The sequence below is a fragment of the Loxodonta africana genome, chromosome 16, assembly GCF_030014295.1.
Source record: "Loxodonta africana isolate mLoxAfr1 chromosome 16, mLoxAfr1.hap2, whole genome shotgun sequence".
Lineage (NCBI taxonomy): Eukaryota > Metazoa > Chordata > Mammalia > Proboscidea > Elephantidae > Loxodonta > Loxodonta africana.
In genome coordinates, this window is record NC_087357.1 from 66,342,851 (window position 1) to 66,368,461 (window position 25,611).

Consider the following 25,611-nt stretch of genomic DNA (forward strand, 5'->3'; position numbering starts at 1 on the left):
GGTTTTTCTGATATTAAACCAGCCTTGCATACCTGGTATAAATCCCACTTGATCAGGGTGAATTATTTTTTTGATGTGTTGTTGGATTCTATTGGCTAGAATTTTGTTGAGGATTTTTGCATCTATGTTCATGAGGGATATAGGTCTGTAATTTTCTTTTTTTTTAATGTCTTTACCTGGTTTCGGTATCAGGAAGATGGTGGCTTCATAGAATGAGTTGGGTAGTATTCCGTCTTCTTCTATGCTTTGAAATACCTTCAGTAGTAGTGGTGTTAACTCTTCTCTGAAAGTTTGGTAGAACTCTGCAGTGAAGCCGTCCGGGCCAGGGCTTTTTATTGTTGGAAGTTTTTTGATCACCATTTCAATCTCTTTTTTTGTTATGGGTCTATTTAGTTGTTCTACTTCTGAATGTGTTAGTTTAGATAGGTAGTGTTTTTCCAAGAATTCATCCATTTCTGCTAGGTTTTCAAATCTGTTAGAGTAAAATTTTTTGTAGTAATCTGAAATGATTCTTTTAATTTCAGTTGGGTCTGTTGTGATGTGGTCCTTCTCGTTTCTTATTCGGGGTATTTGTTTCCTTTCCTGTTTTTCTTTAGTCAGTCTAGCCAATGGTTTATCAATTTTGTTAATTTTTTCAAAGAACCAGCTTTTGGCTTTGTTAATTCTTTCAATTGTTTTTCTGTTCTCTAATTCATTTAGTTCAGCTCTAATTTTCATTATTTGTTTTCTTCTGGTGCCTGATGGGTTCTTTTGTTGCTCACTTTCTATTTGTTCAAGTTGTCGGGACAGTTCTCTGATTTTGGCTCTTTCTTCTTTTTGTATGTGTGCATTTATCGATATAAATTGGCCTCTGAGCACTGCTTTTGCTGTGTCCCAGAGGTTTTGATAGGAAGTATTTTCATTCTCGTTGCATTCTATGGATTTCCTTATTCCCTCCTTGATGTCTTCTATAACCCAGTCTTTTTTCAGGAGGGTATTGTTCATTTTCCAAGTATTTGATTTCTTTTCCCTAGTTTTTCTGTTATTGATTTCTAGTTTCATTGCCTTGTGGTCTGAGAAGATGCTTTGTAATATTTCGATGTTTTGGACTCTGCAAAGATTTGTTTTATGACCTAATATGTGGTCTATTCTAGAGAATGTTCCATGTGCGCTAGAAAAAAAAGTATATTTTGCAGCAGTTGGGTGGAGAGTTCTGTATAAGTCAATGAGGTCAAGTTGGTTGATTGTTGTAAGTAGGTCTTCCGTGTCTCTATTGAGCTTCTTACTGGATGTCCTGTCCTTCTCCGAAAGTGGTGTGTTGAAGTCTCCTACTATAATTGTGGAGGTGTCTATCTCACTTTTCAATTCTGTTAAAATTTGATTTATGTATCTTGCAGCCCTGTCATTGGGTGCATAAATATTTAATATGGTTATGTCCTCCTGATCAATTGTCCCTTTTATCATTATGTAGTGTCCTTCTTTATCCTTTGTGGTGGATTTAAGTCTAAAGTCTATTTTGTCAGAAATTAATATTGCTACTCCTCTTCTTTTTTGCTTATTGTTTGCTTGATATATTTTTTTCCATCCTTTGAGTTTTAGTTTGTTTGTGTCTCTAAGTCTAAGGTGTGTCTCTTGTAGGCAGCATATAGATGGATCGTGTTTCTTTATCCAGTCCGTGACTCTCTGTCTCTTTATTGGTGCATTTAGTCCATTTACATTGAGCGTAATTATAGATAAATAAGTTTTTAGTGCTGTCATTTTGATGCCTTTTCATGTGTGTTGTTGGCAATTTCATTTTTCCACATACTTTTTTGTGCTGAGATGTTTTTCTTAGTAAATTTTGAGATCCTCATTTTCATAGTGTTTGACTTTATGTTAGTTGAGTCATTACGTTTTTCTTGGCTTTTATCTTGAGTTATGGAGTTGTTATACCTTTTTGTGGTTACCTTATTATTTACTCCTATTTTTCCAAGTAAAAACCTAACTTGTATCGTTCTATATCGCCTTGTGTCACTCTCCATCTGACAGTTCAATGCCTCCTGTATTTAGTCCCTCTTTTTGATTATTGTGATCTTTTACCTATTGACTTCCATGATTCCCTGTTATGTGTATTATTATTTTTTTTTTTAATTAATCTTAATTTGTTTGTTTTTGTGATTTCCCTATTTGAGTTGATATCAGGACGTTCTGTTTTGTGACCTTGTCTTGTGCTGGTATCTGATATTTTTGGTTTTCTGACCAAACACTATCCTTCAGTATTTCTTGTAGCTTTGGTTTGGTTTTTGCAAATTCTCTAAACTTGTGTTTATCTGTAAATATCTTAATTTCGCCTTCATATTTCAGAGAGAGTTTTGCTGGATATATGATCCTTGGCTGGCAGTTTTCCTCCTTCAGTGCTCTGTATATGTCGTCCCATTCCCTTCTTGCCTGCATGGTTTCTGCTGAGTAGTCTGAACTTATTCTTATTGATTCTCCCTTGAAGGAAACCTTTCTTTTCTCCCTGGCTGCTTTTAAAATTTTCTCTTTATCTTTGGTTTTGGCAAGTTTGATGATAATATGTCTTGGTGTTTTTCTTTTTGGATCAATCTTAAATGGGGTTCGATGAGCATCTTGGATAGATATCCTTTCGTCTTTCATGATGTCAGGGAAGTTTTGTGTCAGGAGTTCTTCAACTATTTTCTCTGTGTTTTCTGTCCCCTCTCCCTGTTCTGGGACTCCAATCACTCGCAAGTTATCCTTCTTGATAGAGTCCCACGTGATTCTTAGGGTTTCTTCATTTTTTTTAATTCTTTTATCTGATTTTTTTTCAGCTATGTTGGTGTGGATTCCCTGGTCCTCCAGATGTCCCAGTCTGCATTCTAATTGCTCGAGTCTGCTCCTCTGACTTCCTATTGCGTTGTCTAATTCTGTAATTTTATTGTTAATCTTTTGGATTTCTACATGCTGTCTCTCTATGGATTCTTGCAACTTATTAATTTTTCCTCTATGTTCTTGAATAATCTTTTTGAGTTCTTCAACAGTTTTATCAGTGTGTTCCTTGGCTTTTTCTGCAGTTTGCCTTATTTCATTTGTGATGTCTTGAAGCATTCTGTAAATTAGTTTTTTATATTCTGTATCTGATAATTCCAGGATTGTATCTTCATTTCGGAAAGATTTTGATTCTTTTGTTTGGGGGGTTGTAGAAGCTGTCATGGTCTGCTTCTTTATGTGGTTTGATATGGACTGCTGTCTCCGAGCCATCACTGGGAAACTAGTTTTTCCAGAAAATCCGCTAAAAAAAATGCAGTCAGATCCCTATCAGAGTTCTCCCTCTGGCTCAGGCTATTGGGATGTTAATGAAGCCGCCTGGGGAGGGTGGGGGAGGGATCAGAGAGATAGGAGAGTAGCACCTCAGAATATAGCCAGAGTTGCTTGTCTTGCTTGGAATGACTATTATATCTGAGATTCCCGAGGGGCATGTCGCCTATGTGTGCTGGCTGTGGGGAGATTGCCCCCGGGGGGTCTGGCCCGCTGGAGTCACGGTCAGATCCTCTGCTGCCAGCCCCACGCCCAACGTCAAGGTTCCCCTACTGGGACGGTGCACTCCCGACTCCAAAATCAGTCGCTGCCTCCCAGGGACTCCCCGTCCCGCCAGCCGCGTTGCCGCGCCGCCTCCGTGAACCGGCTTGGGCCCCCCCCCGGGTCAGCTCAGGAGAGCAGAGCAGCTCCCTGCGCCTGCACCGCGACCGCGCGTCCCACCTGGGACTCCGCTCTCCCCGCTCCAAGACCTGTCGCTGCCCCCCGGGGACCTCTCCCACCGGCCGCGTCGCCACGCCACCCGCGTGAACCGGATGGGCCCCCCCCGGGGCTAGTTCCGGGGGGTGGAGCAGCTCTCCGCACCTATGCCGTACCTGCACCCAGTCAAAATTCTGGCGGGACGGTTCCCCGGCTGGGACGCCGCTCTCCCCGCTCCAAGACCAGTCACTGCCTCCCGGGGACTTCTCCCACCGGCTGCGTCACCACGCCGCCCGCACAAACCGGCTGGGCCCCCCCCGGGGTCAGTTCAGGGGGTGGAGCTGCTCCCCGCGCTTATGCCGTGCCCGCACCCCGCCAAAATCCCGGCGGGACGGTTCCCCAGCTGGGACGCTGCTCTCCCCGCTCCAAGACCAGTCACTGCGTCCCGGGGACTTCTCCCACCGGCTGCGCTACCACGCCGCCCGCGCAAACCGGCTGGGCCCCCTCCCGGAATGAGTTCGGGGGCCAGGGCTGGGCCCCTTGTTTGTGCCATCTGCCCCCCTGGGCTCTGCCCCAAATCGGGCGCTGAAGGTCACCTGACTGGTACGCTGGCTCCAAGCTCTGAAAACAATCGCTGCCTCCCCGTATTCGTTCTCCGTCTCTAAATCTGTGTTTGTTGTTCAGGGTTCGTAGATTGTTATGTATGTGATCGATTCACTTGTTTTTCCGAGTCTTTGTTGCAAGAGGGATCCGCGGTAGTGTCCACCTAGTCCGCCATCTTGGCCCCGCCTCTGATTATAATTTTTAATGGAACTGATTTTTCAATCATAGGTAAGACCCTTCGGATAAAGACTGAGGTGGGGAAGTGAACAAACATTTCCAAGTCCATGTTCTGAGTCAATGCATTTGATATGTATATTGCAACTGTTCTTAATAGACAACCATCAATCAAAGATACTTATAGGTATTTACATTTGAAAAAATGTTCAAACAAGAGACTTGTGAAAGAAATAGGAAAGCCTAAAAAGACTTCTCAATCTATATTCAGAGAAATGGCTTTCACTGTCTCATGCGTTCCTCAAGATGTCCCATGTATGTTATTTAATCACTTTAATTAATCTTCAGAATATCACTGTGAAATTGCAGGTGTGTAAAGTATGGTCATTCTCCTTTATCAAGTGAGAAAATCAAGGTTGTAAAACCAGAGTCACAAATTTGGCCAAAGAGCACAACATTCTCCAGAACACAGAGAGGTGCTGTAAGAGAACAAGGATGAAGGGAGGGCCACCCTGGGCCCATTTCCTTTCAGGACTAACAACCTTGCCCTAAAACTCTCTCTCAAACATTTAGCCTTCAATTTAAACTGATGGCTTAATTAAATAGTGCTCACAATACAAATTACACAGTAGTTTGGATTTCAACATCTAAAAAGGATCTTTGGAATTAAATCCACCAGATTCCAATATAAATTTTCTATTCATAGAATTATGCTATAATTCTGAAAAATGAAACTAACTTAAAAACATAAAATATAAAAAATTTCTCCTTATGGCTGTGAAGAAGCTTAGGGTATTCATTATTCAGGCCAGTTCCTGATCCATGTTATGTCCCATCATGTTTTTTTTTCTCACTTTGTTCCTTCTTTTATTTTGTATGATCTTGTTGTATTTTACATATCTTTTTTTGCAACACCTTCAACCCTTTTTGAAAGCCAGGATATAAATGAAAATGAACATGGTTTAATGGTACTAACCTCAAGAGATCCCTCTGAATTATTAAGCAACGCAGATAATCAGCCATTTTTTTTTGCATGAGTGCCAATCGAAGCCAGGCCCGTGCACGACCCAGAGGCGTCCTAGAAAGGAGAATCAATTGGTTAGAAAATAGCTCCAGCCCAAAGATTAATGACTGCACGTCCTGTCTCTGTTGAGTTACACATTAATAAAGAAAAATGCATTTTATCATAGTCTCGTTTTCATTTTTATGATTCTAAGTCAGCTCCTTTAGCATGCAAAGCAATCCCTAGGAGTTACTTAACTGTCTAATGTAAATCTACACCTGCAGGACTCTAGGCATCATTTTATTCCTTGGCTCTCTAAATACTGAGAATATTTCTACAAGAAACATTTTGTTAGAATAGGTTAAGCCCTCTAAAATGAATATGCAAATATCAATAAAACAATATAATGCCTTCAAAGAATAATCAGCATTATATCTGAAATGAAAAAATCTTAACAAAGCTAAGGTACCAAGTTGATAATTACTTAAAGAGAAAATCACCGTGCCGCTGTTTTTCAAATGTTTCTTTTATTCAGTTGCACTTAGGAAATTAAATTGCATATCCCTCTTAACCAAGTTCCGTCATTTACTGAAAATAAATGTAAGTTTTATAAAATATGTATTATTTTTTGAAAGAGAAGGATATCACTCAGACTTTATCTATTTTATGCAGAGAACACTCTGGCAGGCAGTGTGCGCAGAAGCTTACTCTTCCCTTCTAACAGCTAAGTTCTTACGGCTTAAGATTTTTATGGATATTATTCTTCAGAAAATATTTTTATGTTTGTAGAGCTTGGCTTTTTTTCCTTTGATATATTGTTGTTGTTAGGTGCCATAAGTTGGTTCTGACCCATAGCATCCCTGTGTACAACAAAACGAAACATTGCCTGGTCCTGTGCCATCCTCACAATTGTTGCTATGTTTGCTGCAGCGCTGTGTCAATCCATCTCATTGAGGGCTTTCCTCTTTTCACTGATCCTCTATTTTACCAGTCATCATGTTATTTTCCAGGGACTGATCCCTCCTGATAACATGCCCAAAGTATGTGAGATGAAGTCTTGCCACCCTTGCTTGTAAGGAGCATTCTAGCTGTACTTCTTTGAGGGCTGATCTGTTTGTTCTTCTGGCGGTCCATGGTATATTCGATATTCTTTGCCAACTCCATAACTCAAAGGCATCAATTCTTCTTTGGTCTTATTCATTGCCCAGCTTTCCCATGCATGTGAAGCAACTGAAAATACCATGGCTTGGGTTATGGCACACCTTAGCCCTCAAAGTGACATCTTTTCTTTTGAACACTTAAAGAGGTCTTTTGCAGCAGATTTGCCCAATGCAATATGTCGTTTGATTTCTTGACTGCTGCTTCCACGGGTGCTGATTGTGGATCCAAGTAAAATGAAATCCTTGATGTCAATATTTTCTCTTTTCATCATGATGCTGGCTACTGGTCCAGTTGTGAGGATTTTTGTTTTCTTTATGTTGAGGTGTAATCCATACTGAAGGCTGTATTTAGTCTTTGATCTTCATCAATAAGTGCAAGTCCTCTTCAATTTAGCAAGCAAGGTTGTATCATCTGCGTATCTCAGGTTGTTAATAAGCCTTCCTCCAATCCTGATGCCATGTTCTTTGTATAGTTCAGCTTCTCAGATTGTTTGCTCAGCATACAGACTGAAAAAGTATGGTGAAAGGACACGACCCTGACACACAACTTTCCTGATTTTAAGCCAGACAGTATCCCCTTGTTCAAACGACTACCTCTTGGTCTATGTACAGGTTCTACGTGAGCACAATAAAATGTTCTGGAATTCTCATTCTTCGAAATGTTATCCATAATTTGTTCTGATCCTCACAGTTGAATGCCTTTGCACAGTCAATAAAACACAGGTAAACATCTTCCTGGAATTCTCTGCTTTCAGCCAAAATCCATCTGAGGTCAGCAACGACATCCCTCGTTCCACGTCCTCTTCTGAATCCGGCTTGAATTTCTGGCAGTTGTCTGTCAGTGTACTGTTGCAATCATTTTTTAATTATCTTTAGCAAAATTTTACTTGAGTGTAACATAATGATATTGTTCAATAATTTCTGCATTCTGTTGGATTACCTTTCTTTGGAATGGGCACAAATAAGGATTTCCTCCAGCCGGTTGGCCATGTAGCTATCTCCCAAATTTCTTGGCATAGATAAGTGAGCAAGCGCTTCCAGTGTTGCATCCGTTTGCTGCAACATCTCAGTTGATATTCTGTCAATTCCTGGAGCTGTTTTTTGCCAATGCCTGGAGTGCAGTTTGGACTTCTTCCTTCAATACCATCAGTTCTTGATCATATGCCACCTCCTTACGTGGCCATATGTCCACCAATTCTTTTTGGTACAGTGACTCTGTATAATCCTTCCATCTTTTTTGGATGCTTCCTGCACTGTTCAATATTTTGTCCACAGAAACCTTCAATATTGTAATTCAAGGCTTGAAATTTTTCTTCAGTTCTTTCAGCTTGAGAAACCCCTTTTGGTTTTGTAACTCCACATCTCTGCACACTTCATTATAAGATTTTACCTTGCCTTCTCGAGCTGCCCTTTGAAATCTTCTGTTCAACTCTCTTACTTCATAATTTCTTCCACTCGCTTTAGCTACTGTACATTCAAGAGCAAGTTTCAGAGTCTTTCTGACATCCTCTTTCCTTCCTGTCTTTTTAATGACCTGCCTTCATGTATGATGTCCTTGATATCATCCCACAACTCATCTGGTCTTCAGTCATTAGTGTTCAATGTGTCAAATCTATTCTTGAGATGGTCTCTAAATTCAGGTGAGATACTCAAGATTATACTTTGGCTCTCATTTTAATTTTCTTTAGCTTCAACTTGAACTTGCATATGAGCAATTGATGACCTGTTCTGCAGTTGGCCTCTGGCCTTGTTCTGACTGATGATATTGAGCTTCTCAATCATCTCTTTCCACACATGTAGTCAATCTGGTTCCTGTGTATTCCATCCGGCGAGGTCCACAGGTATAGTCACCGTTTATGTTGTTGAAAAAGGTATTTGCATTGAATAAGTCATTGGTCTTACAAAATGCTATCATGCAATCTCCGGTGTCATTTCTATCACCAAGGCCATAATTTCCAGCTACGGATCCTTCTTCTTTGCTTGCAACTTTCACATTTCAATCACCAGTAGTTATCAATGCATCTTGATTGCATGTTTGATCAATTTCAGACTGCAGAAGTTGGTAAAAATCTTCAATTTCTTCATCTTTGGCATCAGTGGTTGATGCATAAATTTGAACAATAATCCTATTGACTGGTCTTCCTTGTAGGCAATATCAATGTTCTGCTGCTATTCATACGGTTTTCACTGGCCAATTTTTTCAGCAGTAGATTACCAGGTCCTTCTTCCCAGTCTGTCTTAGTCTGGAAGCTCTGCTGAAACCTGTCCATCATGGGTGACCCTGCTGGCATTTAAAATACCAGTGGCACTGTTTCCCGAACCACAGCAACATGCAAGCCAACAACAAACTGAGAGATGAGTAGTGGTTCTTTAATACAAATATGTATTATTTTCATATCAAAATGAAACCAAATCTTGTATCTCCATTCTTGAATGTAAATTCCCTTTTTTCTTCCCTCTGTTAAAAATTGTTGTTGTGTGCCATGAAATGGATTCTGACTCATAACAACCCTATGTGACAGGGTAGAACTGCCCCATAGAGTTTCCTGGCTGTAACATCAAGTGTGAATACCACATGCTATTTAGCTAACAATAACTTCTCTGAGTTTTATTTTTCACATCTATATAATCATTATAATAACAATCTCTCTCCTATAGGACTGATTTAAGCACTAAATGAGATAATGCATTATATAAGCACTAAATGAAACAATGAGGCTACCTAATCACTCTGAGGCAGTGCTCAATTAATAGTAGCTATATTTTATTTTATCTATTTTTATCACTCAATTGAGCCCAACTTACAAACATTTCAATGTTCCGGTTACTGCCAGAAAAAAACTGTGTCCCCCACAACATATAAAATCATTAAGTTGTAAACTGGACTAACAGAAAGCAAACTGAAAATCTGACAGAAAATGCTAAGCATAAACAATGTTATTCTCAGTCACAAGAATTAAAATAAATTAAAGAGAGCACTTAGTCATATACCTTAATCATACCCAGAAGAATAACAACACTTCATACCTGCAAAAGATTTTCAACACTAGCCAGAACACACCAGCTTTTAGCATTCAGAACACATATATCAGTCTGGCGAAAAAGGCACGTGACATTATAAGACTCAATTTTACCAAGGAAGAAATATAATTTGCACAAGTCCTATCAGAGAACTCAAATCTCCTGAGCCTTAGTCCTGGATTCAGCCTAATTCAGTCTTCAACGAACAGTTATTAACGGCCAAGCTTAAGTAGCCAGTGCAAACTAGTTTAACACTCAGGAAACAGAAATGCGTAATTCATACATCCTATCTTAAAGGGACTTGCAATTTCCTGAAATATAACAGAGCATTCAAGTAAGTGACATAGTAAAAGGAGAAACATAGTGATAAGAGTATAAAGGAAAGAATAATTCTTATTGAAGGGGCCCAGGAAAAGCTTCATAAAGGAAATGGAATTTGAGCTGTGCCATAAAGAATAAATAGATTTTACTAGGAGAGAGAATGGAAGAAGGGTAGTACAGGGTAGTTAAGGCTGAAGAAGATTATAAACTAGGGTGTTAGGTACTTTAAGGAATAGTAAATGTACCTGTGGTTACAGATGAACAAGTAATAAGATTACTTACTTAAGACCTGGTAAATCCCGGACACTGGCTCCTATTTCCTCTGCTTCTGGGTACAGCTTCTCCACCAGTTCCAAAGGACCCCAGATAGTTTTGTTATAACTCAAAAATGATTTTCTTACTGAAAAATACAATACATACAATTACAATAGGTAAAATTGTAGCAATTTTGTTTTAAATTTCTTGTTTTAACAATTATTCAGAGACCTCCCTATCTTTTAGTCACTACAGTTATTGAACACGAGCCTGGTCATCAGGACCCTGCCGTCCATCCTGATATTTTTCCGTATCTGAAACATGTACCTTGGACAATTTTCTAGACCCAATAATCCAGTGAATGCAGATTAAAATAGAAAACAATTGGGCTCATTCGTTATCAGTATCAAAACAAAAAGGCTGGAGGCCCTAGCTAATTGAACTTTTTAAGTTTATTAAACAAAACAAGAACAAATAAAAAGTTCTTACTTTTAAACATGAAAAACTGTGGCTTTATCTTTCCTTTTATTTTATTCAGTATTTAAACATGCAATCTCCATATAATTCTTTGTTAATACTGACCAGATCTCCTGCAGATATTGTGTGCCTATCATATGGACAACTACCAAGATAGGCAAATTTTCCCTGGGGGAGAAAATCAATCAGCACAAAGTAACTTTATAATAATTTATCAAGATAAGCCTATAAATACTAGGACATGCCTTCCTATATTTTGTGAAGATAATATTCAGAAAAGAGTTTAAAACTGAACTATTAAAAAAAAATTGAACTATTTTGGCCATCAGTGAGGTGGAGGGAAATAAAGCTGCATATCATTGTTATGGAGCCCTGATAGCACAGTGTTTAACAGCTCAGCTACTAACCAAAGGGTCAGCAGTTCAAATCTACCAGCTGCTCCTTGGAAACCCTATGGGGCAGTTCTACTCTGTCCTATACCGTTGCTATGAGCCAGAATCGACTCGACAGCAACTGGTTTTATATACATACTATTAGATACCATACAGCGTTTTAAAAATGTGAAGTCAATCTCTATATAAATGGAAAATTCACCAAGGCATGCCATTAGATTTTTTTTAAAAAAGGAAGTTACAGAATAATATTTATACATGACTCTATAATAAAGAAAAAAAGGGACTAGAGAACTGACAATGATTCCCTTTAGGGAGACAAATGGAAGGGAATGATAGTAAACTCTTTATGTTTTGCTCTATCTGCTTCTAAGTTGTTTGAATCAGGTATAAAAAGAGTATATTTCACTACTATTGATATAACTTTTTTAAACTATTTTAAGTCTTCAACAAAGAAATGAGTACACTAATAACATCACAAAAGGATTTCTGAAATTTTGATGCCAGGGTTTCCTTCTCAGTTTGAAGCACAATTTTTAAAAAACCATGTTTAAGTAAACCTCCTTTTTCGCTTTTTACACTTAATATCACTTTCATTCTCCATACTCAGAACTTCGAGGCCTTTCTAACATACCCAGGTTCCTAACATACTAACAACAGCCAAGCTTCTTTTACTTTATTACAGTCTCCCTAGTATCCAACTCGTATTCACATAGCCCTCTACACAGGTGCTGATCACATGAACGAGAGACCAAAACTAACAACAATTATTATTAATACCGTTAAGTTAAAGGTTATTATGTAAAGTTTAAGTAATTAAATATAAAAAATTATATATCACAGTAACTCATTACAAACTATATAAGAGAATATAATTATTCTGCTATTATCATCATTATCAGGGATCAGTCATATTTCTACCGTCCCAACTCAGAAGGTTCTTTTTCTAGATACTTGTTCCCACGCAGTAAGGACATTTCTGTTTCAGCAATCAACAGTTTTAGTGTATTTGTTCTATAGGGCTATTAACAGAGCTCATATAAAAATCACCGAGTTTAAAATTTAAAAAAACTTCTGTAATTGTCCTAGAAAATGGAATCCATTTCAGTTAGTATGTGGAAAAACCTTACACATCAAATATGCTTTTTACAAAACACTAACAACTAACCATTTCCTGAAGACCACCCACTAGAAATGCAGTCTCCTTCCTATAAAGCAGTAGGATACCTTCTCCCACGATCAACCCACTCAGTATATTCAAATGAAAAGTAACAGAAATCATGGCCTCAAAAAAATACATTTTCAAGACTGTTTAAGATGGCAAGGGAGGAAAGGTTCCTGAAGTTGATTAATTTTTTAAAATCTCAAGATACCTTTAAGACCGTGTTTCAGACAATGTTCCATAACAACAAAGAACTGCTGCAAGGGGGGGTAGTCGGAATCCAAAGTACGGCCAAAGCTGAGAGCAGATTCAATGAGTCCTTTGATACTCAGTTTAGCCATGTTTAGTAAGTTCGCTCTCTCTACTGCTGTGGGGTCTTTTGTAGCTGAAAGTACAAGAAAGGAGTGCGACATCATTTGCAAGGCGTGACACTGAAAACAACATAAACTCTTTCCTTCCCCTCTAAACCAACGTTGGTTTGCTTTTCCTTGGTTGACAAATACTGAATGTCTCCCCACCTAACCTACACCCCTTCGTTAACTTTTCACACATACAACAGAAGACTCCCTTGCCTGCTCCTGCCAAAGTTTATTAATTATTTTCAAGATCTTGGAAATTGTCCATTCTCCTGTATTTGTTTTACTTTTGAGGTACCTCTTCAGAAAGAATGAGGTTTTTTTCTTTTTTTTTTAATGACTTTCTATAGAGGTAAGTTTGGGGTCACAAAAACAACGTCTAAGGGTCTCATGTGAAAGGTAGACAGCAGGATCGATCTAAGGGTGAATTCCAAGGCAAAAATGCTCAGAATAAATTGGCAATCAAACAAAAGGTAGTTAAAATGCTAAGATTCATGCATCAGCCATAACTAGCATGACAGATAAATTAAAATACACTGACAGCACAATTGGACTAAACCAAAAGCAAAGGAGTTTCCTGAATAAACTGAATGCTTTGAAGGCCAGCGTAGCAGGGGCAGGGGTCTGGGGACCATGGTTTCAGGGGACATCTAAGTCAATTGGCATAATCAAATCTATTAACAAAACATTCTGTATCCCACTTTGAAGACTGGTGTCTGGGGTCTTAAACGCCAGCAAGCAGCTATCTAAGATGCATCAATTGGTCTCAACCCACCTGGAGCAAAGGAGGATGAAGAACACCAAGGACACAAGGCAATTACAAGCCCAAGAGACAGAAAGTGCCACGTGAACCAGAGACTACATCATCCTGAGACCAGAAGAACTAGATGGTGCCCGGCTACAACCAATGACTGCCCTGACAGGGAACACAACAGACAACCCCTGAGGGAGCAGGAGAGCAGTGGGATGCAAACCCCAAATTCTTATAAGACCAGACTTAATGGTCTGACTGAGACTTGAAGGACCCCGGTGGTCATGGCCCCCAGACCTTCTGTTGGCCCAGGACAGGAACCATTCCTGAAGCCAACTCTTCAGACAGGGATTGGGCTGGACAATGGGTTGGAGAGGGATGCTGGTGAGGAGTGAGCTTCTTGGATCAGGTGGACACTTGAGACTATGTTGGCATCTCCTGCCTGGAGGGGAGATGAGAGGGTGGAGGGGGTTAGAAGCTGGCGAAATGGACACGAAAAGAGAGAGTGGAGGGAGAGAGCAGGCTGTCTCATTAGGGGAGAGTAATTGGGAGTGTGTAGCAAGGTGTGTATGGGTTTTTGTGTGAGAGACTGACTTGATTTGTAAACTTTCACTTAAAGCACAATAAAAATTATAAAAAAAAAATACACTGACAAATAAGGGGATACAGGAGAAGCCACTTAATTCTTTCAGTCATTTTAACTCTCTGGCCTATTTCTCACTGCTGTTCATTCTCACTGGTGTGTGAAGTACAGTGCACATGGCAGTTCTATATTGCATGACTCCTGTATTTCCCAAGCAGAAACAAAAGCAGGGACCATTTTCACATTAAAATTCCCCGCCCTTCCACACAGGTGATGATGCCCACTGTTTTGATTTGACCACGAAGCTAATGATGCCTTAAAGTTAAAAAAAAAAAAAAAAACTTTTGTTTTTAATTGTATTTTCAGTTCACAAAAACATTTTTTTCATTCCCATAAAGTATACTTAGGAACTCAGATGCTTCCCCATTCTTTCACCACCGCATAACTGTTACCGCTGACAGGAATACTTCCAGGAAACACCGATGACAAAACCGTGGTGCAGAAAAATGAAGCAGTTTGCCAGACATTATGAAATGTTATACTGATTTACTAGTCCAAGTAAACACAGCGTCTAGTTTTCCTTCACTGGACAAAAATTCAGGAATCTCAGTGATCTAATAATATTCTAGTTCTGATCTCAAATAGAGAGGCATGAAGCCTGACACTGAATCCTAAGCAACTTAAAACGCAAACAGCCACAACTGTTATAATCAAGCTGTCTGATGGAAAAATCTGCACATAGGAAATCATTTTTTCAAATCGGCATCGTCGTATGACTCCCTCTTTATTCCGGGAATAAAACCACTTAGCGTTCCATAATCTGTGGCAATTCCCATTTTTCTTAACACTGCCCATCACAGTCCGATGCGACACCCAGACAAAGGGCGGCTCTGCAGCTGCTCCACTGCAGGTCCGTGCCAGGCGCTGGCAGCTTCCACGCCGAGCAGCCTTGAGACCGCGGCCACACCTGGGCTGGAGTCCGGGTCAGGGATGTGTCTCCCTTGAACGCGATCCGCAGGCCGGGCCGCAGGTGCGCAGGGTGACCAAGCAAACGGCCAGCCTCGCGTCTTGCCCGGCCTGGCCCCCTTCCCAGCTTCCTTCTCTCCCTCCCAACAAGGGTGTCCAAAGGCATCTGGACGCCCCCAAGGCCCTGGCGGAGGGCTCACCCCGGGTCGTGCGCGGCACTGCTCCCCAGCTCCCGCCCTCGGCGTCGTCCACCCACGCCGGAATCTGAGGTACTTCTGCCCTCCGCCACCCCCAAACCTGGAAAGTCATCGTTCGAGCCCGAGTCTGGCTGCAGCCTCGGAGCGGCACCCCGGCTGGCCCTGTCCTCGATTCCTGGAAGGCGTCGGACCGCGAGGGCTCGCCCACTAGGCCCCAGAAGAGGAACTGGGGAGGAAAGGAACCAGGGCCCGCTGCGCGTTGCCATGGCGACCCTGGGCGACCCCGAGTTCTGGGCTGTCCCCGCCCGGCCCCAGCCCCGGGTTCGGGCCCCAGTTCCGTTCCGGCGACCCTAGTGCCCCCAGGTTCTCCTCGTCCGGCTGCGGCCTTCCTAGCCCGGGACGGAGAGTGCAGCGTCTGCTCCTGGCCCGCTCCCCTTACCCATAGCGGGGGCGGCGGCGGCGCGGTCTCAGGCGAGGGATTCCCCGAGTCCCGTCAGCAGCCCGCTCCTTCCAGGCCCGCGGCGGCCGCCACGGCGTCGCAGCCAAGCCCGCCGCAGCCCACAGCGCCCCCGGCGGCCGGAGGACGCCCTAGCGGCCCCGGCCGCCTGGCAAGGAGGGCAGAGCAGCGGGCGGGGGACGGCATCACGCACGGGTCGGGCGAGGAGTTTGCAGCCAGCCGGAGAGAAAACCCGCCCTTGCTAAGTCTCTTCGCCTCCACCAGGAGGGTAAGGAGAGGGAAAGGAGCGCGCAGGAGACCCTGGTCGGACCACCAGCCTCCCACCGTGGGGGCTTCGCTAGCACGCAACGGCCGGATTTCCAAAGGGTGCGTAAAAAAGGGTGCCTAGCCACCTGGAAAGGTTTCCAACCACAGGGCTGGCTGGTTTTAATCTAATACGCCTAACCATTTCCTTTTTTTCTTCATAAACTCATAGGGCACCAAAAGAATTGCGGAAGTCTACCAAAACTATTTAGACAGCTCCAAATCACGATATTTAAACCAGTAAATTGTTGTCCTTAGCTGCCTTCCAGCCGCCTGACTCACAATGGAGGGAAAGCTGTCCGGTCCTGCGCCATCCCCATAATCGGTTTCAGATAGGGCCACTGTGGTCCATAGGAAACCAGTAAGTACACACACACACAAAAAATTGCCATCCGATCAATTCCGACTCATAGTGACCCTATAGGACACGGTAGAACTGCCCCAAAGGGTTTACCAAGAAGCAGCTGGTGGGTTTGAACTGCCAAACTTTTGATTAGCAGCTTAGCTCTTAACCACTGTGCAACTAGAACTCCAGTAAATACACTGGTTCATAAAAAAGCAGCAAGCAACTGTCTCACTAATCAAGGGCAAGAGGTGTTGAGATAAAGCTGGTCTTTTCCCATTTTAAGGAGGAAACAAAAACTCGCAAAAGACAGTTTAAGTTATATCAGTTAGGGTACAGTAAGCTATCTACCTAGTTAAATCCAACCCCTAAAGTGATTTGGAATCCATCTTGTGAAGTGTGAACCAAGATGGACCCAGGGGATGCAGCCTGCTGATTCTCAGCTCTCACATGGATATTGCTTTGATGTATAATGAAAAATTTTTAGGCTGATTTTTTTTTTCTTTTACTACCTTCAGTTTTTCCACATGCCAGTCAGCTACATTCAACAGTTACAAGATTTTGCCACAAATGATTTCAGCTGGGCTGAGCTGCATAAATGGTAATGAAGGAACAGACAAATTATTAGATAGAGGTCACAACTTGATTACAAACAGGAAAGGGAATAGCAAAAAAACAAAAAACTTAATAGGTATCTTAGCCACCTAGTGCTGCTGTAACAGGAAAACCACAAGTGGATGGATTTAACAAACAGCCGTTTATTCTCTCACAGTCCAGTAGGCTAGAAGTCTGAATTCAGGGTGCCAGCTCCAGGGGAAGACTTTGTCGGCTCTGGAGGAAGATCCTTGTCATCAACGTTCCCTCGGTCTAGCAGCTTCTTTGCACAGGAACTCCAGGTCTAAAGGACACACTCTGCTCCCGGCACTGCTTTCTTGATGGTATGAGGTCCCCGTGTCTCTCTGCTGACTTCTTTTCTATCCCAAAAGAGACTGATTTAAGACACAGCCTAATCTTATAGATTGAGTCCTGCCGCATTAGCATAACTGCCTCTAATCTTGCCTCATTAACATCACAGAGGTAGGATTTACCGTACATAGGGAAATCACATCAGATGACAAAATTGTGGACAATCACACAATACTGGGAATCATGGCCTAGCCAAGTTGGCACATATTTTTGGGGAACACAATTTAATCCATGACAAGAGGCAAGGAGGGGAAGGGAAGCTAGATCAATGGAAACACAACAAACAGAATGGAAATAGAGAACGCTGACATTGTAAAAACTAAACAATGGCATGAGGGGAATCTAATTTGCTGTAAACTTTCACCTAAAACAGAATAAAAAAATTTTTAATTTAGTATGTTTACAACAAATATACAAAGAAATAAAGTACTGTATTAGAGAATAATCTATACTATAAACCAAAGGTTCCAGCCTATTAGTAGAACATGAAAGCAATTTAATAAGGTTGTAATCAGCTTTGTTTCTAATGGAATATTCTAATGGAATAGAATGGAAAATTTTAGGGTGAATCAGAAATACAAAGAATAAATAGTGAGGCCCAGCTTGACTTGATGGTGGGTGGTGTGGGTACCCCCCCTCAAACCCTGCCCTGCTTAGACCTGAGGGACCCTTAAAGAATCATCAAGTTCTTGCCCCCATGGGGAAACTTAAGTCCAGAGAGGGGCCGTGACTTGCCCAAGGCCTCAGAGCAGTCCAGGCTTGAGGTGGGATCAGAACCCGCTACTCACCCTGTCTTCCTCAGGAAGCTTCTTGGACAAACTGGAGCATCCCAGGGAACAAGGGGCCTGATGAGGCTACTCCTGGCTGCAGATCTCAGCAGGGCTGTCACGGGAAGAGACTGGAAGGGGATGAGCTAGGACTGAGGGGTGGAAGCTACAGGAAGATAGGCTTCAATCAGAATGTGGGTGGTTTTGACCTTCGGAGCTAGTCAACCATGAAAGGGAGTGAGCTCTCAGGCTCCAGAGGCAATCAAGCAGAAGTAGAAGACCCAAGAGGCTGGGAGGTCCTGACCTGGCCTTAGGGGGGCCCCAAGGTCCTCCTTTCCCTAGTTTGTCCTGTGGTATTTCAAGGCCTGGCCCCTGCTCTTCTCCCCATTGGCCCCTCTGAGATCCCAAGTAGGGAACTGAGTGTCAGGCTGAAGTGAGAGGATGAGGGTGTCCACTGCCATGCACCAGGACCTCCTTGTCATGTGGCCATGGCCTCCACAAGTGCTCAGCTCCTATCCAGACCCTGTGGCCTGGCATCTCATAGTGAGTCCAGCCCTAGGGCATCAGGAGACTGTGTTTTGGCCATAGCTCTGCTCTTCAGCCTGGAGTATGTGGTGGCCCTTCCCTGGGCCTCAGTGTGCCCAACTGTAAAAGGGGTAGCTGACAGTTTGTGAGCATCTTGCCAAAGGCCCGTGTGTATGTATATGTGTATGTGTGTCCACGTGTGTGTGCCTCCATGTGTGTCCATATTTAACATGTAAAAACACCCCCACTGTGTCCCCCCCCCGCCCCGACATGTTGTACATTTCCCCCATGACCCCCATCATAGCAATAACATTCTCACTGCCTGGGTTTCTTGAGCCAGCCAGGCCCTGCCAGCCAGAAAGGAGGCCAAGCAGTGCCTGCCTATGAAATTTTGACTTTTCCTCTCATTCGTGTTTATTACCAAGTCTCCCATCCATCCCAGTCCAATCTGGGCTCGCTCACCCCAGCGTGCTCTCAAAACCCCCTCTGACTGCCCAAGGCCCTTTGTACAAGGTGTCCTAATACTGTTCTTTTTTCTTTTTTAAAAAAACAGTGTTTTGTAGATTTCAGATGATTATGCAGAGGCCTGGGGGACCCCTGGCTCTGGGCAGGGCCTTGGGGTTCCACATTCCATGCCCCAGGCTTAAGGGGTGGGAGGGACCTAGGACTGTTGTAAATACTTTGCATTTTGTCTGATTAAACACAAACAGACCTCAAAAAAAAAAAATTTATAGTGTCATGATATAGAAAGTATTTCTTACTGTGGGTTATGGTAAATTATTATTTTTTAAACACCAGTCTAGATCATCATACATCAAACTATCAGTAGTTATTACTACTCTTACAAACAAAAATCATTTTCCAAAATCTCAAAATCTGTACTGTTTAAAATATTCACTAAGATCATGTACTGCTTTATAATCAGAAAAGGGGAACAATATTTTATTTTTAATTTTTTTGTACTTTAAGTGAAAGTTTACAAAGTCAGGCTCTCATACAAAACCTTATACATACTTTGCTGTATACTCCTAGTTGCTCTCCCCCTGAGATAGTACACTCCTTCTCTCCACCCTGTTTTTCTCTGTCCATTCAGCCAGCTTCTGTCCCCCTCGGCCTTCACATCTCCCCTTCAGACAGGAGCTACCCACATAGTCTCATGTGTCTACTTGATCCAAGAAGTTCACTCCTCACCAGTATCATTTTCTGTCTTATAGTCCAGTCTAATCCCTGTCTGAAGAGTTGGCTTTGGGAATGGTTCCTGTCTTGGGCTAACAGAAGGTCTGGGGGCCATGACCTCTGGGGTCCTTCTAGTCTCTGTCAGACCATTAACTCTGGTCTTTTTACAAGAATTTGAGGTCTGCAGTCCACTGCTCTCCTACTCCTTCAGGGATTCTCTGTTGTGTTCCGTCATGGCAGTCATCGGTTGTAGCCAGGCACCATCTAGTTCTTCTGAGAATAATATTTTTTTAAAGAAAGAAAAATTATGCCAAGGTTTTAAAGCTCAGGTAACTATGATATAGATGGTGCCATTTACAGAAATAGGGATCACCGGAGAAAGGCATTAGATGAAATGGAAATTTCTATTTTGCGTGTACTGAGTCTGAAGCTCTGTGGAAGACCTGCCTTTAGAGTAAGGGATGAGAAGGGAAGAAAGGAACCACAGAAGGCAGCTAGAGGGAGAAGTCAGGAGCCAGAAAGTCTGAACTAAGTCAGGAATAAGGCCACTGGAATGGTTATATTGTCTTCGTATCATGACTTTATACTGTGAGGAAGGCCTTGTCTAGGCTTATGGTGCTTTGCTCAGGGACTGCATAAAGTGAGTATCCACCCAATAAGGCTAGTCATCTGTAGCCACTGCCATCTTAGTCCTTGGAGTAGATGTGATCCTGATGCCAAGGCCTGTGCCTCGGTCACCCCAGTATCTGTTTCTTATTCAATCACCCCAGTGCACTTCTGTTTCTTAGCCAACCTCCCCCATGCCCCTTGCTTAACCACTTTGTTAGCTTGGTTTGCAGAAAAACACCAGGTGTTTCAAGAAACCAAGGCCAAAGTAGAAGGCAAGAACCATCCTGAACCAGATCTGGCCCGCGGAACATGCACAGTCCAGCTGAGCCCCGAAATACCTGTATATGAGATTTCCCAGAAAATTGATAAATTACCTATAACTTCCTAAATTAGATTCCCCATAAAGACTGTAATCTAACCCCTGCTCAAGGAGTCAGATCTGGGCAAGCCCCTTGCTCCTTGCATTGCTGCTCTGCAATAAACTGCCTTCTCTTTCTGCAAAGCTGTGTCTTGTCTCTTGACCTTACAGCGACCGGGCAGGGACCCACTTGGTCCAATAACAATACTTGTACTGCACTGTTAGCTTCTTGAGGGCCTCACAGCACCTGTACAGAGAAAACATCCCAACTCTTTGAAGTACTTAAATGGCCAGAGTATTGTAATAGAAACTAATCCAGAAATGACAGGAAACATGGAACCTCTCCCCAGGCTCTTTACACAACTTACTTTTCAGGCAAATCTTGGAATGAAGTAGCCACTGACCAAACCAAAAAAACTTTCCTATTCACCTCACTCCCAGAAACTAAAATTCTCTTAGATTCCTTCCTGTTTTATATCCTGATGCTATCTAACCAATATTTAAGCTCTATCACTATAATCTTTCCAGTTTTTCCTGTCTGGCCACTCTCCATGACCAAGTCCATTCTTGTTCTTGTGTCCTTCATAAAGCTCTTTATAATGTCAACACTTCTTGGTTTCAGCTTTAGAGCATGACAATATTCACCTATCACTACTGAAAAAAATGCTGGGCAACCCTGAACTTAATTATTATTATTATTCAGTGTTGATAAATGACACAGTAAGATCTGACAGAAGAGAATTTATTTAACAAAAACTTCAAAGAACAATAATAATTTAAAAGCCGCCTCAGGTAGAAGCCACAATTTTAACATATTTAACATTCATTTAAAAAATTAAAAAAAAAAATCCTTGAGAGAAATGAAAGATTTCCCCCAGAGGATGTAAACACTAGGTTAAAGGCTGTCACCATAGACACAGTTAATGATTTTGAGGCAATTTCGTTTTACACAACCATCTTAACATAAAAAGAGAAAACTGAATAATGCCCAGAAACAAAGGGGCATTAATGATGAAAATAGGAATATGACTTTTTAATTTGTCATCAATTTCCTATCAAAAAGAGTAAGCATTATTTTCTTTTATACTGAAATCTATTATAAGATACTGAAAATAAAAAGGGGGATGGGAGCAGGGAATTAACAGGAAGTAATCAATTAATAGGCCATAATTTAAAAGGCTAGGTTGAATGTGAAAACATATCTGCTGGCAGGGAAAAACACAACAAAATGGCCTTTGATTGGGGGGCCTAGAAATACAGAGAAGAATCACGCCTGTGTTCTCATCATCACAAGATTGTGTTTAAATGATGAAAACAAACCGACTTTCTTTACCCAGTCTTTCTAATAAACAAAATTCTTCCCACAAAATCTATAAAATCGAATTAATCTGGATATTTTAGACTTAAAAGTTTACCCTTAAATTCAAAAGTTAAACCATTTTTACAGTTGGTAAACATTTTATCTTTTTTCCCAGGTCACATAAAAAACACATTTATAATATACATAAATGTAGGCTCTTCACAGTTTTGGGTAGACTTGTACTGAGAAAATAAATACTGCATTAAATTTTGTAGGGTGGCAAACTTTGTGTTTAAGAAGATTATACCAAAAAAAAAAAAAAAAAAGAGAACTCTGAACAGAGCACATTTACTTCATTTTGTACCCTTGGGGTAAGAGTTATCTTCAGTCTAACCAGCCTGGCACCAGCTAGAGGAAGCCACTGTCCTAATATGAAGAAGGCAAGGGAAATAGTGTTTTATCCTCTTTGAAAATCACCCAATGCATGACAAAGACTGTCATGTTCTCCTGATGGAAGATCAATAACATAAAATAAATTAAGGAAGATATATTCAACACAATATGGAATCACACAAAAAACATTTTATGACATTCTTTAACACTTTGTAATTTGGTTTACAGGACAAATAAATAAATGTTAAGATTCTTATGGCATTTTATGGATAATTATGTACTTAATTAAAAAAAAAACAAACCAAATCTATTGCCGTGGTGTTAATTCTGACTCACAACAACCCTACAGGACAGAATAGAACTGCCCCATAGGGTTTCCAACAAGTGGCTGGTGGATTTGAACTGCCAGTCTTTTGGTTAGCGGCCAAAAGCTTAACCACTTTGCCACCAGGGCCCCAATTTAAGCAATCCAACTTAAGCAATAAGGTTTATATATCGTATCCTAAGATCTTTACATAATTTCTTTTAAAGGTAATCCATTTTAAAAATAATCTACTATATGACAAGTAATTATCCATTCTCCATGTTTTGTCCTGATTAAAAAATAAATATATGTATTCTAAATGCAGGGTAAAAGGGATCAGAAGAAATAGCCGATTTTCCTAAATGTGTGGCATATAGCTTTAGGAGAACAAATCAAGCCCCACTTTTTCCTTTTCTCATTTCACAAACTATCCTGCTTCATCACCTTCATTATTTTACTATTTGCTTAACCATACTCCCTGTGAATGTTTTTCTCTTTCCTTCCTAGAATCAGATCTTTGAAATATGCCCATGGAAAACGCAGGGCATTGTGTTTTAATTTACACAAGTACATAAATATAGCACACAAAACAGCACAGTCAAACACAACCGTACGCAGGCCAAAAAGGATATTAATTTTTCTGAGTTGAGATGATAAAGTAGCCTCTCCAAAGGAGGATAGCGGCTTAGTGAGGACACACATCCCAGGAGAACTAGTTTATGTTTGGCTCTGGTTATAGCAACATTAAGACGGCGCCAATCTTTCAAGAGTTCACCAAGCTGTAAGAAACATTCTTTGCAATTATTTGAGTTTTCTGATTACATATATTTCAATTACTGGAAGGTGTTCTGACAAGGAACATGGCTTGCCTTGAACTATTCTCCTACTTTAAAAAACATGGATTGCCGGAAAGCTTCATCGACACATTTTAAAATTCTAGGGAGCTGGAAAAACTTGCCCACCATGCCAACGTCAAATATTTCATGTTTGAAAATTATTAAATACACATAACACAACAAAAAATTGGGGCTAATTTAAAATTATTAAATACACATAATACAATAAAGAATTAGAGCTATTTCAACTCATTGTAGCACTGTGTGTAAAGTAATAAAAAATTGTAACACTAAAAGACTAAGGGGAGTGGTTAAACATATGACACATCCAAACAGGGAACACTACGTAGCTGTAAAAAGAGAATGAAATGGTGCAATGATACCAGTATCAGACGGATCACATCCAGCCTAAACAGAGAACCCAACTCAAAGTGAAAAACCCTGATTTTTATGGAATTGACATGAAATGATCTCCAAGCTATCTTATTAAATGGGAAAAGCAAGACCCAGAACAGTATGTATACGTGTATATTACTTTTTGTGTAAAGGGGAGGGACAGATATAAATTCATATTTCCTTATTTATGCATAAAGAAACTCTAGAATGTTACAAAAGTAACAAAATAACATGATTATCTGTGAAAAAGTGGTAGGAACTGAGTAGATAAGGGAGGGAATAGGAGGGAGATGTCTTTCTCTTTATCTGCATATATTTTTAAAACCATATAAATACATCACATGATCAAGAAAAATAATCAAGCAGAGGTAAAAACAAAACGGAAAGGCCTAGAGCTATCTATAAATTAGAAATGACACAGAAAACCATGTTTAAAACGTCCCAAACAAATCAGTAACAAATATGATTCACTCACATCGCCATCCTTATTACTTCTAACAAAAGACACCAGGATGATACTTTTGTCTCTTCCTTGGTATTTGTCTACCGTGTTAACTTCGACCAGTCCAACAGAAGAACGTGCCAATAAATCGTTGATTGTCTTTAACTGCTGCCTGTATGGTGCAATGATACCGATATCAGATGGATTACATCCAGCCTAAACAGAAAAGCATACAACTTAGAGTGAAACATCCTGATTTTTTTGGTATTTAAGCTTTAACTAATCTATTACATCGAATATTTACTTATGTGCCCAACAGATGTTTACAGCAGATGCTCCTATCTCAAGGAATAAATACAACCACTGAATTTGCTCTATGTCCATATTTTCCAATATTAAATAATGTCCTCAAACATTGCTCCCTTGACTTTCAGAGGTTCATGACAGCATATTGGTTTGCATGCCACTAAGCAGTGCTGCCAGACAAAACACAATACGAAAAATCCATCTCACTTTCTTCTATCCCTTACCTAGAAAAGTTTCCAATCCCTAATCAGACTGGCTACAGCATAGTATCGACACAATTGGAATTATCTGACATTTACGAGTTACCCTGAATGGAAACCCCAAACACCATTATAAAAATTACGCGTCTTAGATAATTTCTCTCAAAATAAAACTAATCAAGCTTCTGTCTCTTTATCTTAATACACAAGTGTTAATGCCAGAGCTTAAGTTCTTTACAACCTTAACTTTCTACCTTAATATTTATTAGTCCATAAAACTCACAGTACATTCTAAATTACCTTAATAAAATGCGAGGTCAGGAAAACTATGAGTTTGGCTTCTATTATATTGCTCACACCACTTTTTTCAACTTGTTCTGGTGCTGGAACCTAAATAGAAAAAAAAAAAATGCATCCTGCTTACAAAACCATCTGTAAAGTTAAGAGTATTATAACTGCACAGACAGCCTTCACAGTCTGTATAAAGGTAGAAGTATCAACAAAAACGAATAACGTTACTCACTCAGAAACCATGCAGAGGCAACCAAGCTTAAACACAGTATGGTTCAGCTAAAATCTCCAGGAAAGCTGAGCGCGTGCACCACACGCTTTACTTTACCATCACCCATGTTACAGAAATCAGAGGATCAGAAAAGATCACTGACTTGCCTAAGGGCTACACAATAAATGGTAGCGTGAGGATGCCAACAGATCTTGCTCCAATATCTGTGCATTTTCCATTTTCTTGTTGCCTTTTATACAAACAATGGAGAAGGTAAGTTTCCCTAGGGTCTACCAAATAAACAAACAAAAAAA

General features: G+C 40.9%; 2 protein-coding genes and 1 long non-coding RNA gene across 16 annotated transcripts in view; 1 reads left to right on the forward strand and 2 right to left on the reverse strand.

The window, feature by feature from the left end:
* The window catches only part of RUFY2 (RUN and FYVE domain containing 2), a 65,925-nt gene extending 50,270 nt beyond the window's left edge, over nucleotides 1-15,655 (reverse strand). For 2 of the 7 annotated variants that reach the window (XM_023546991.2, XM_023546992.2), the window contains exons 1-4: nucleotides 15,215-15,526; nucleotides 12,473-12,646; nucleotides 10,258-10,375; nucleotides 5,447-5,548 (exon numbers count right to left, since the gene is read on the reverse strand). In XM_023546991.2, the coding sequence (XP_023402759.2) occupies nucleotides 5,447-5,548; nucleotides 10,258-10,375; nucleotides 12,473-12,646; nucleotides 15,215-15,380 (560 nt within the window). In that variant the 5' untranslated portion in view covers nucleotides 15,381-15,526. Of the gene's footprint in view, nucleotides 1-5,446; nucleotides 5,549-10,257; nucleotides 10,376-12,472; nucleotides 12,647-13,665; nucleotides 15,090-15,117; nucleotides 15,527-15,553 lie in introns of those variants that run through there. The other 5 variants (XM_064269634.1, XM_064269636.1, XM_010589172.3 and 2 more) reach the window with 4 other exon arrangements.
* A 67-nt stretch (nucleotides 15,656-15,722) lies between these two features.
* On the forward strand, nucleotides 15,723-20,891 carry LOC135227935 (uncharacterized). The gene is made up of 4 exons (XR_010318113.1): nucleotides 15,723-15,937; nucleotides 16,047-16,235; nucleotides 16,990-17,155; nucleotides 20,491-20,891. It is a non-coding gene; the product is annotated as an uncharacterized LOC135227935 (long non-coding RNA).
* The window catches only part of LOC100667955 (solute carrier family 25 member 16), a 113,382-nt gene continuing 106,531 nt past the window's right edge, over nucleotides 18,761-25,611 (reverse strand). For 5 of the 8 annotated variants that reach the window (XM_064269638.1, XM_064269644.1, XM_064269640.1 and 2 more), the window contains 3 exons: nucleotides 25,096-25,185; nucleotides 24,323-24,505; nucleotides 20,728-23,394 (listed from right to left, as the gene is read on the reverse strand). In XM_064269638.1, the coding sequence (XP_064125708.1) occupies nucleotides 23,170-23,394; nucleotides 24,323-24,505; nucleotides 25,096-25,185 (498 nt within the window). In that variant the 3' untranslated portion in view covers nucleotides 20,728-23,169. Of the gene's footprint in view, nucleotides 23,395-24,322; nucleotides 24,506-25,095; nucleotides 25,186-25,611 lie in introns of all 8 variants that reach the window. The other 3 variants (XM_064269646.1, XM_064269645.1, XM_064269643.1) reach the window with 3 other exon arrangements.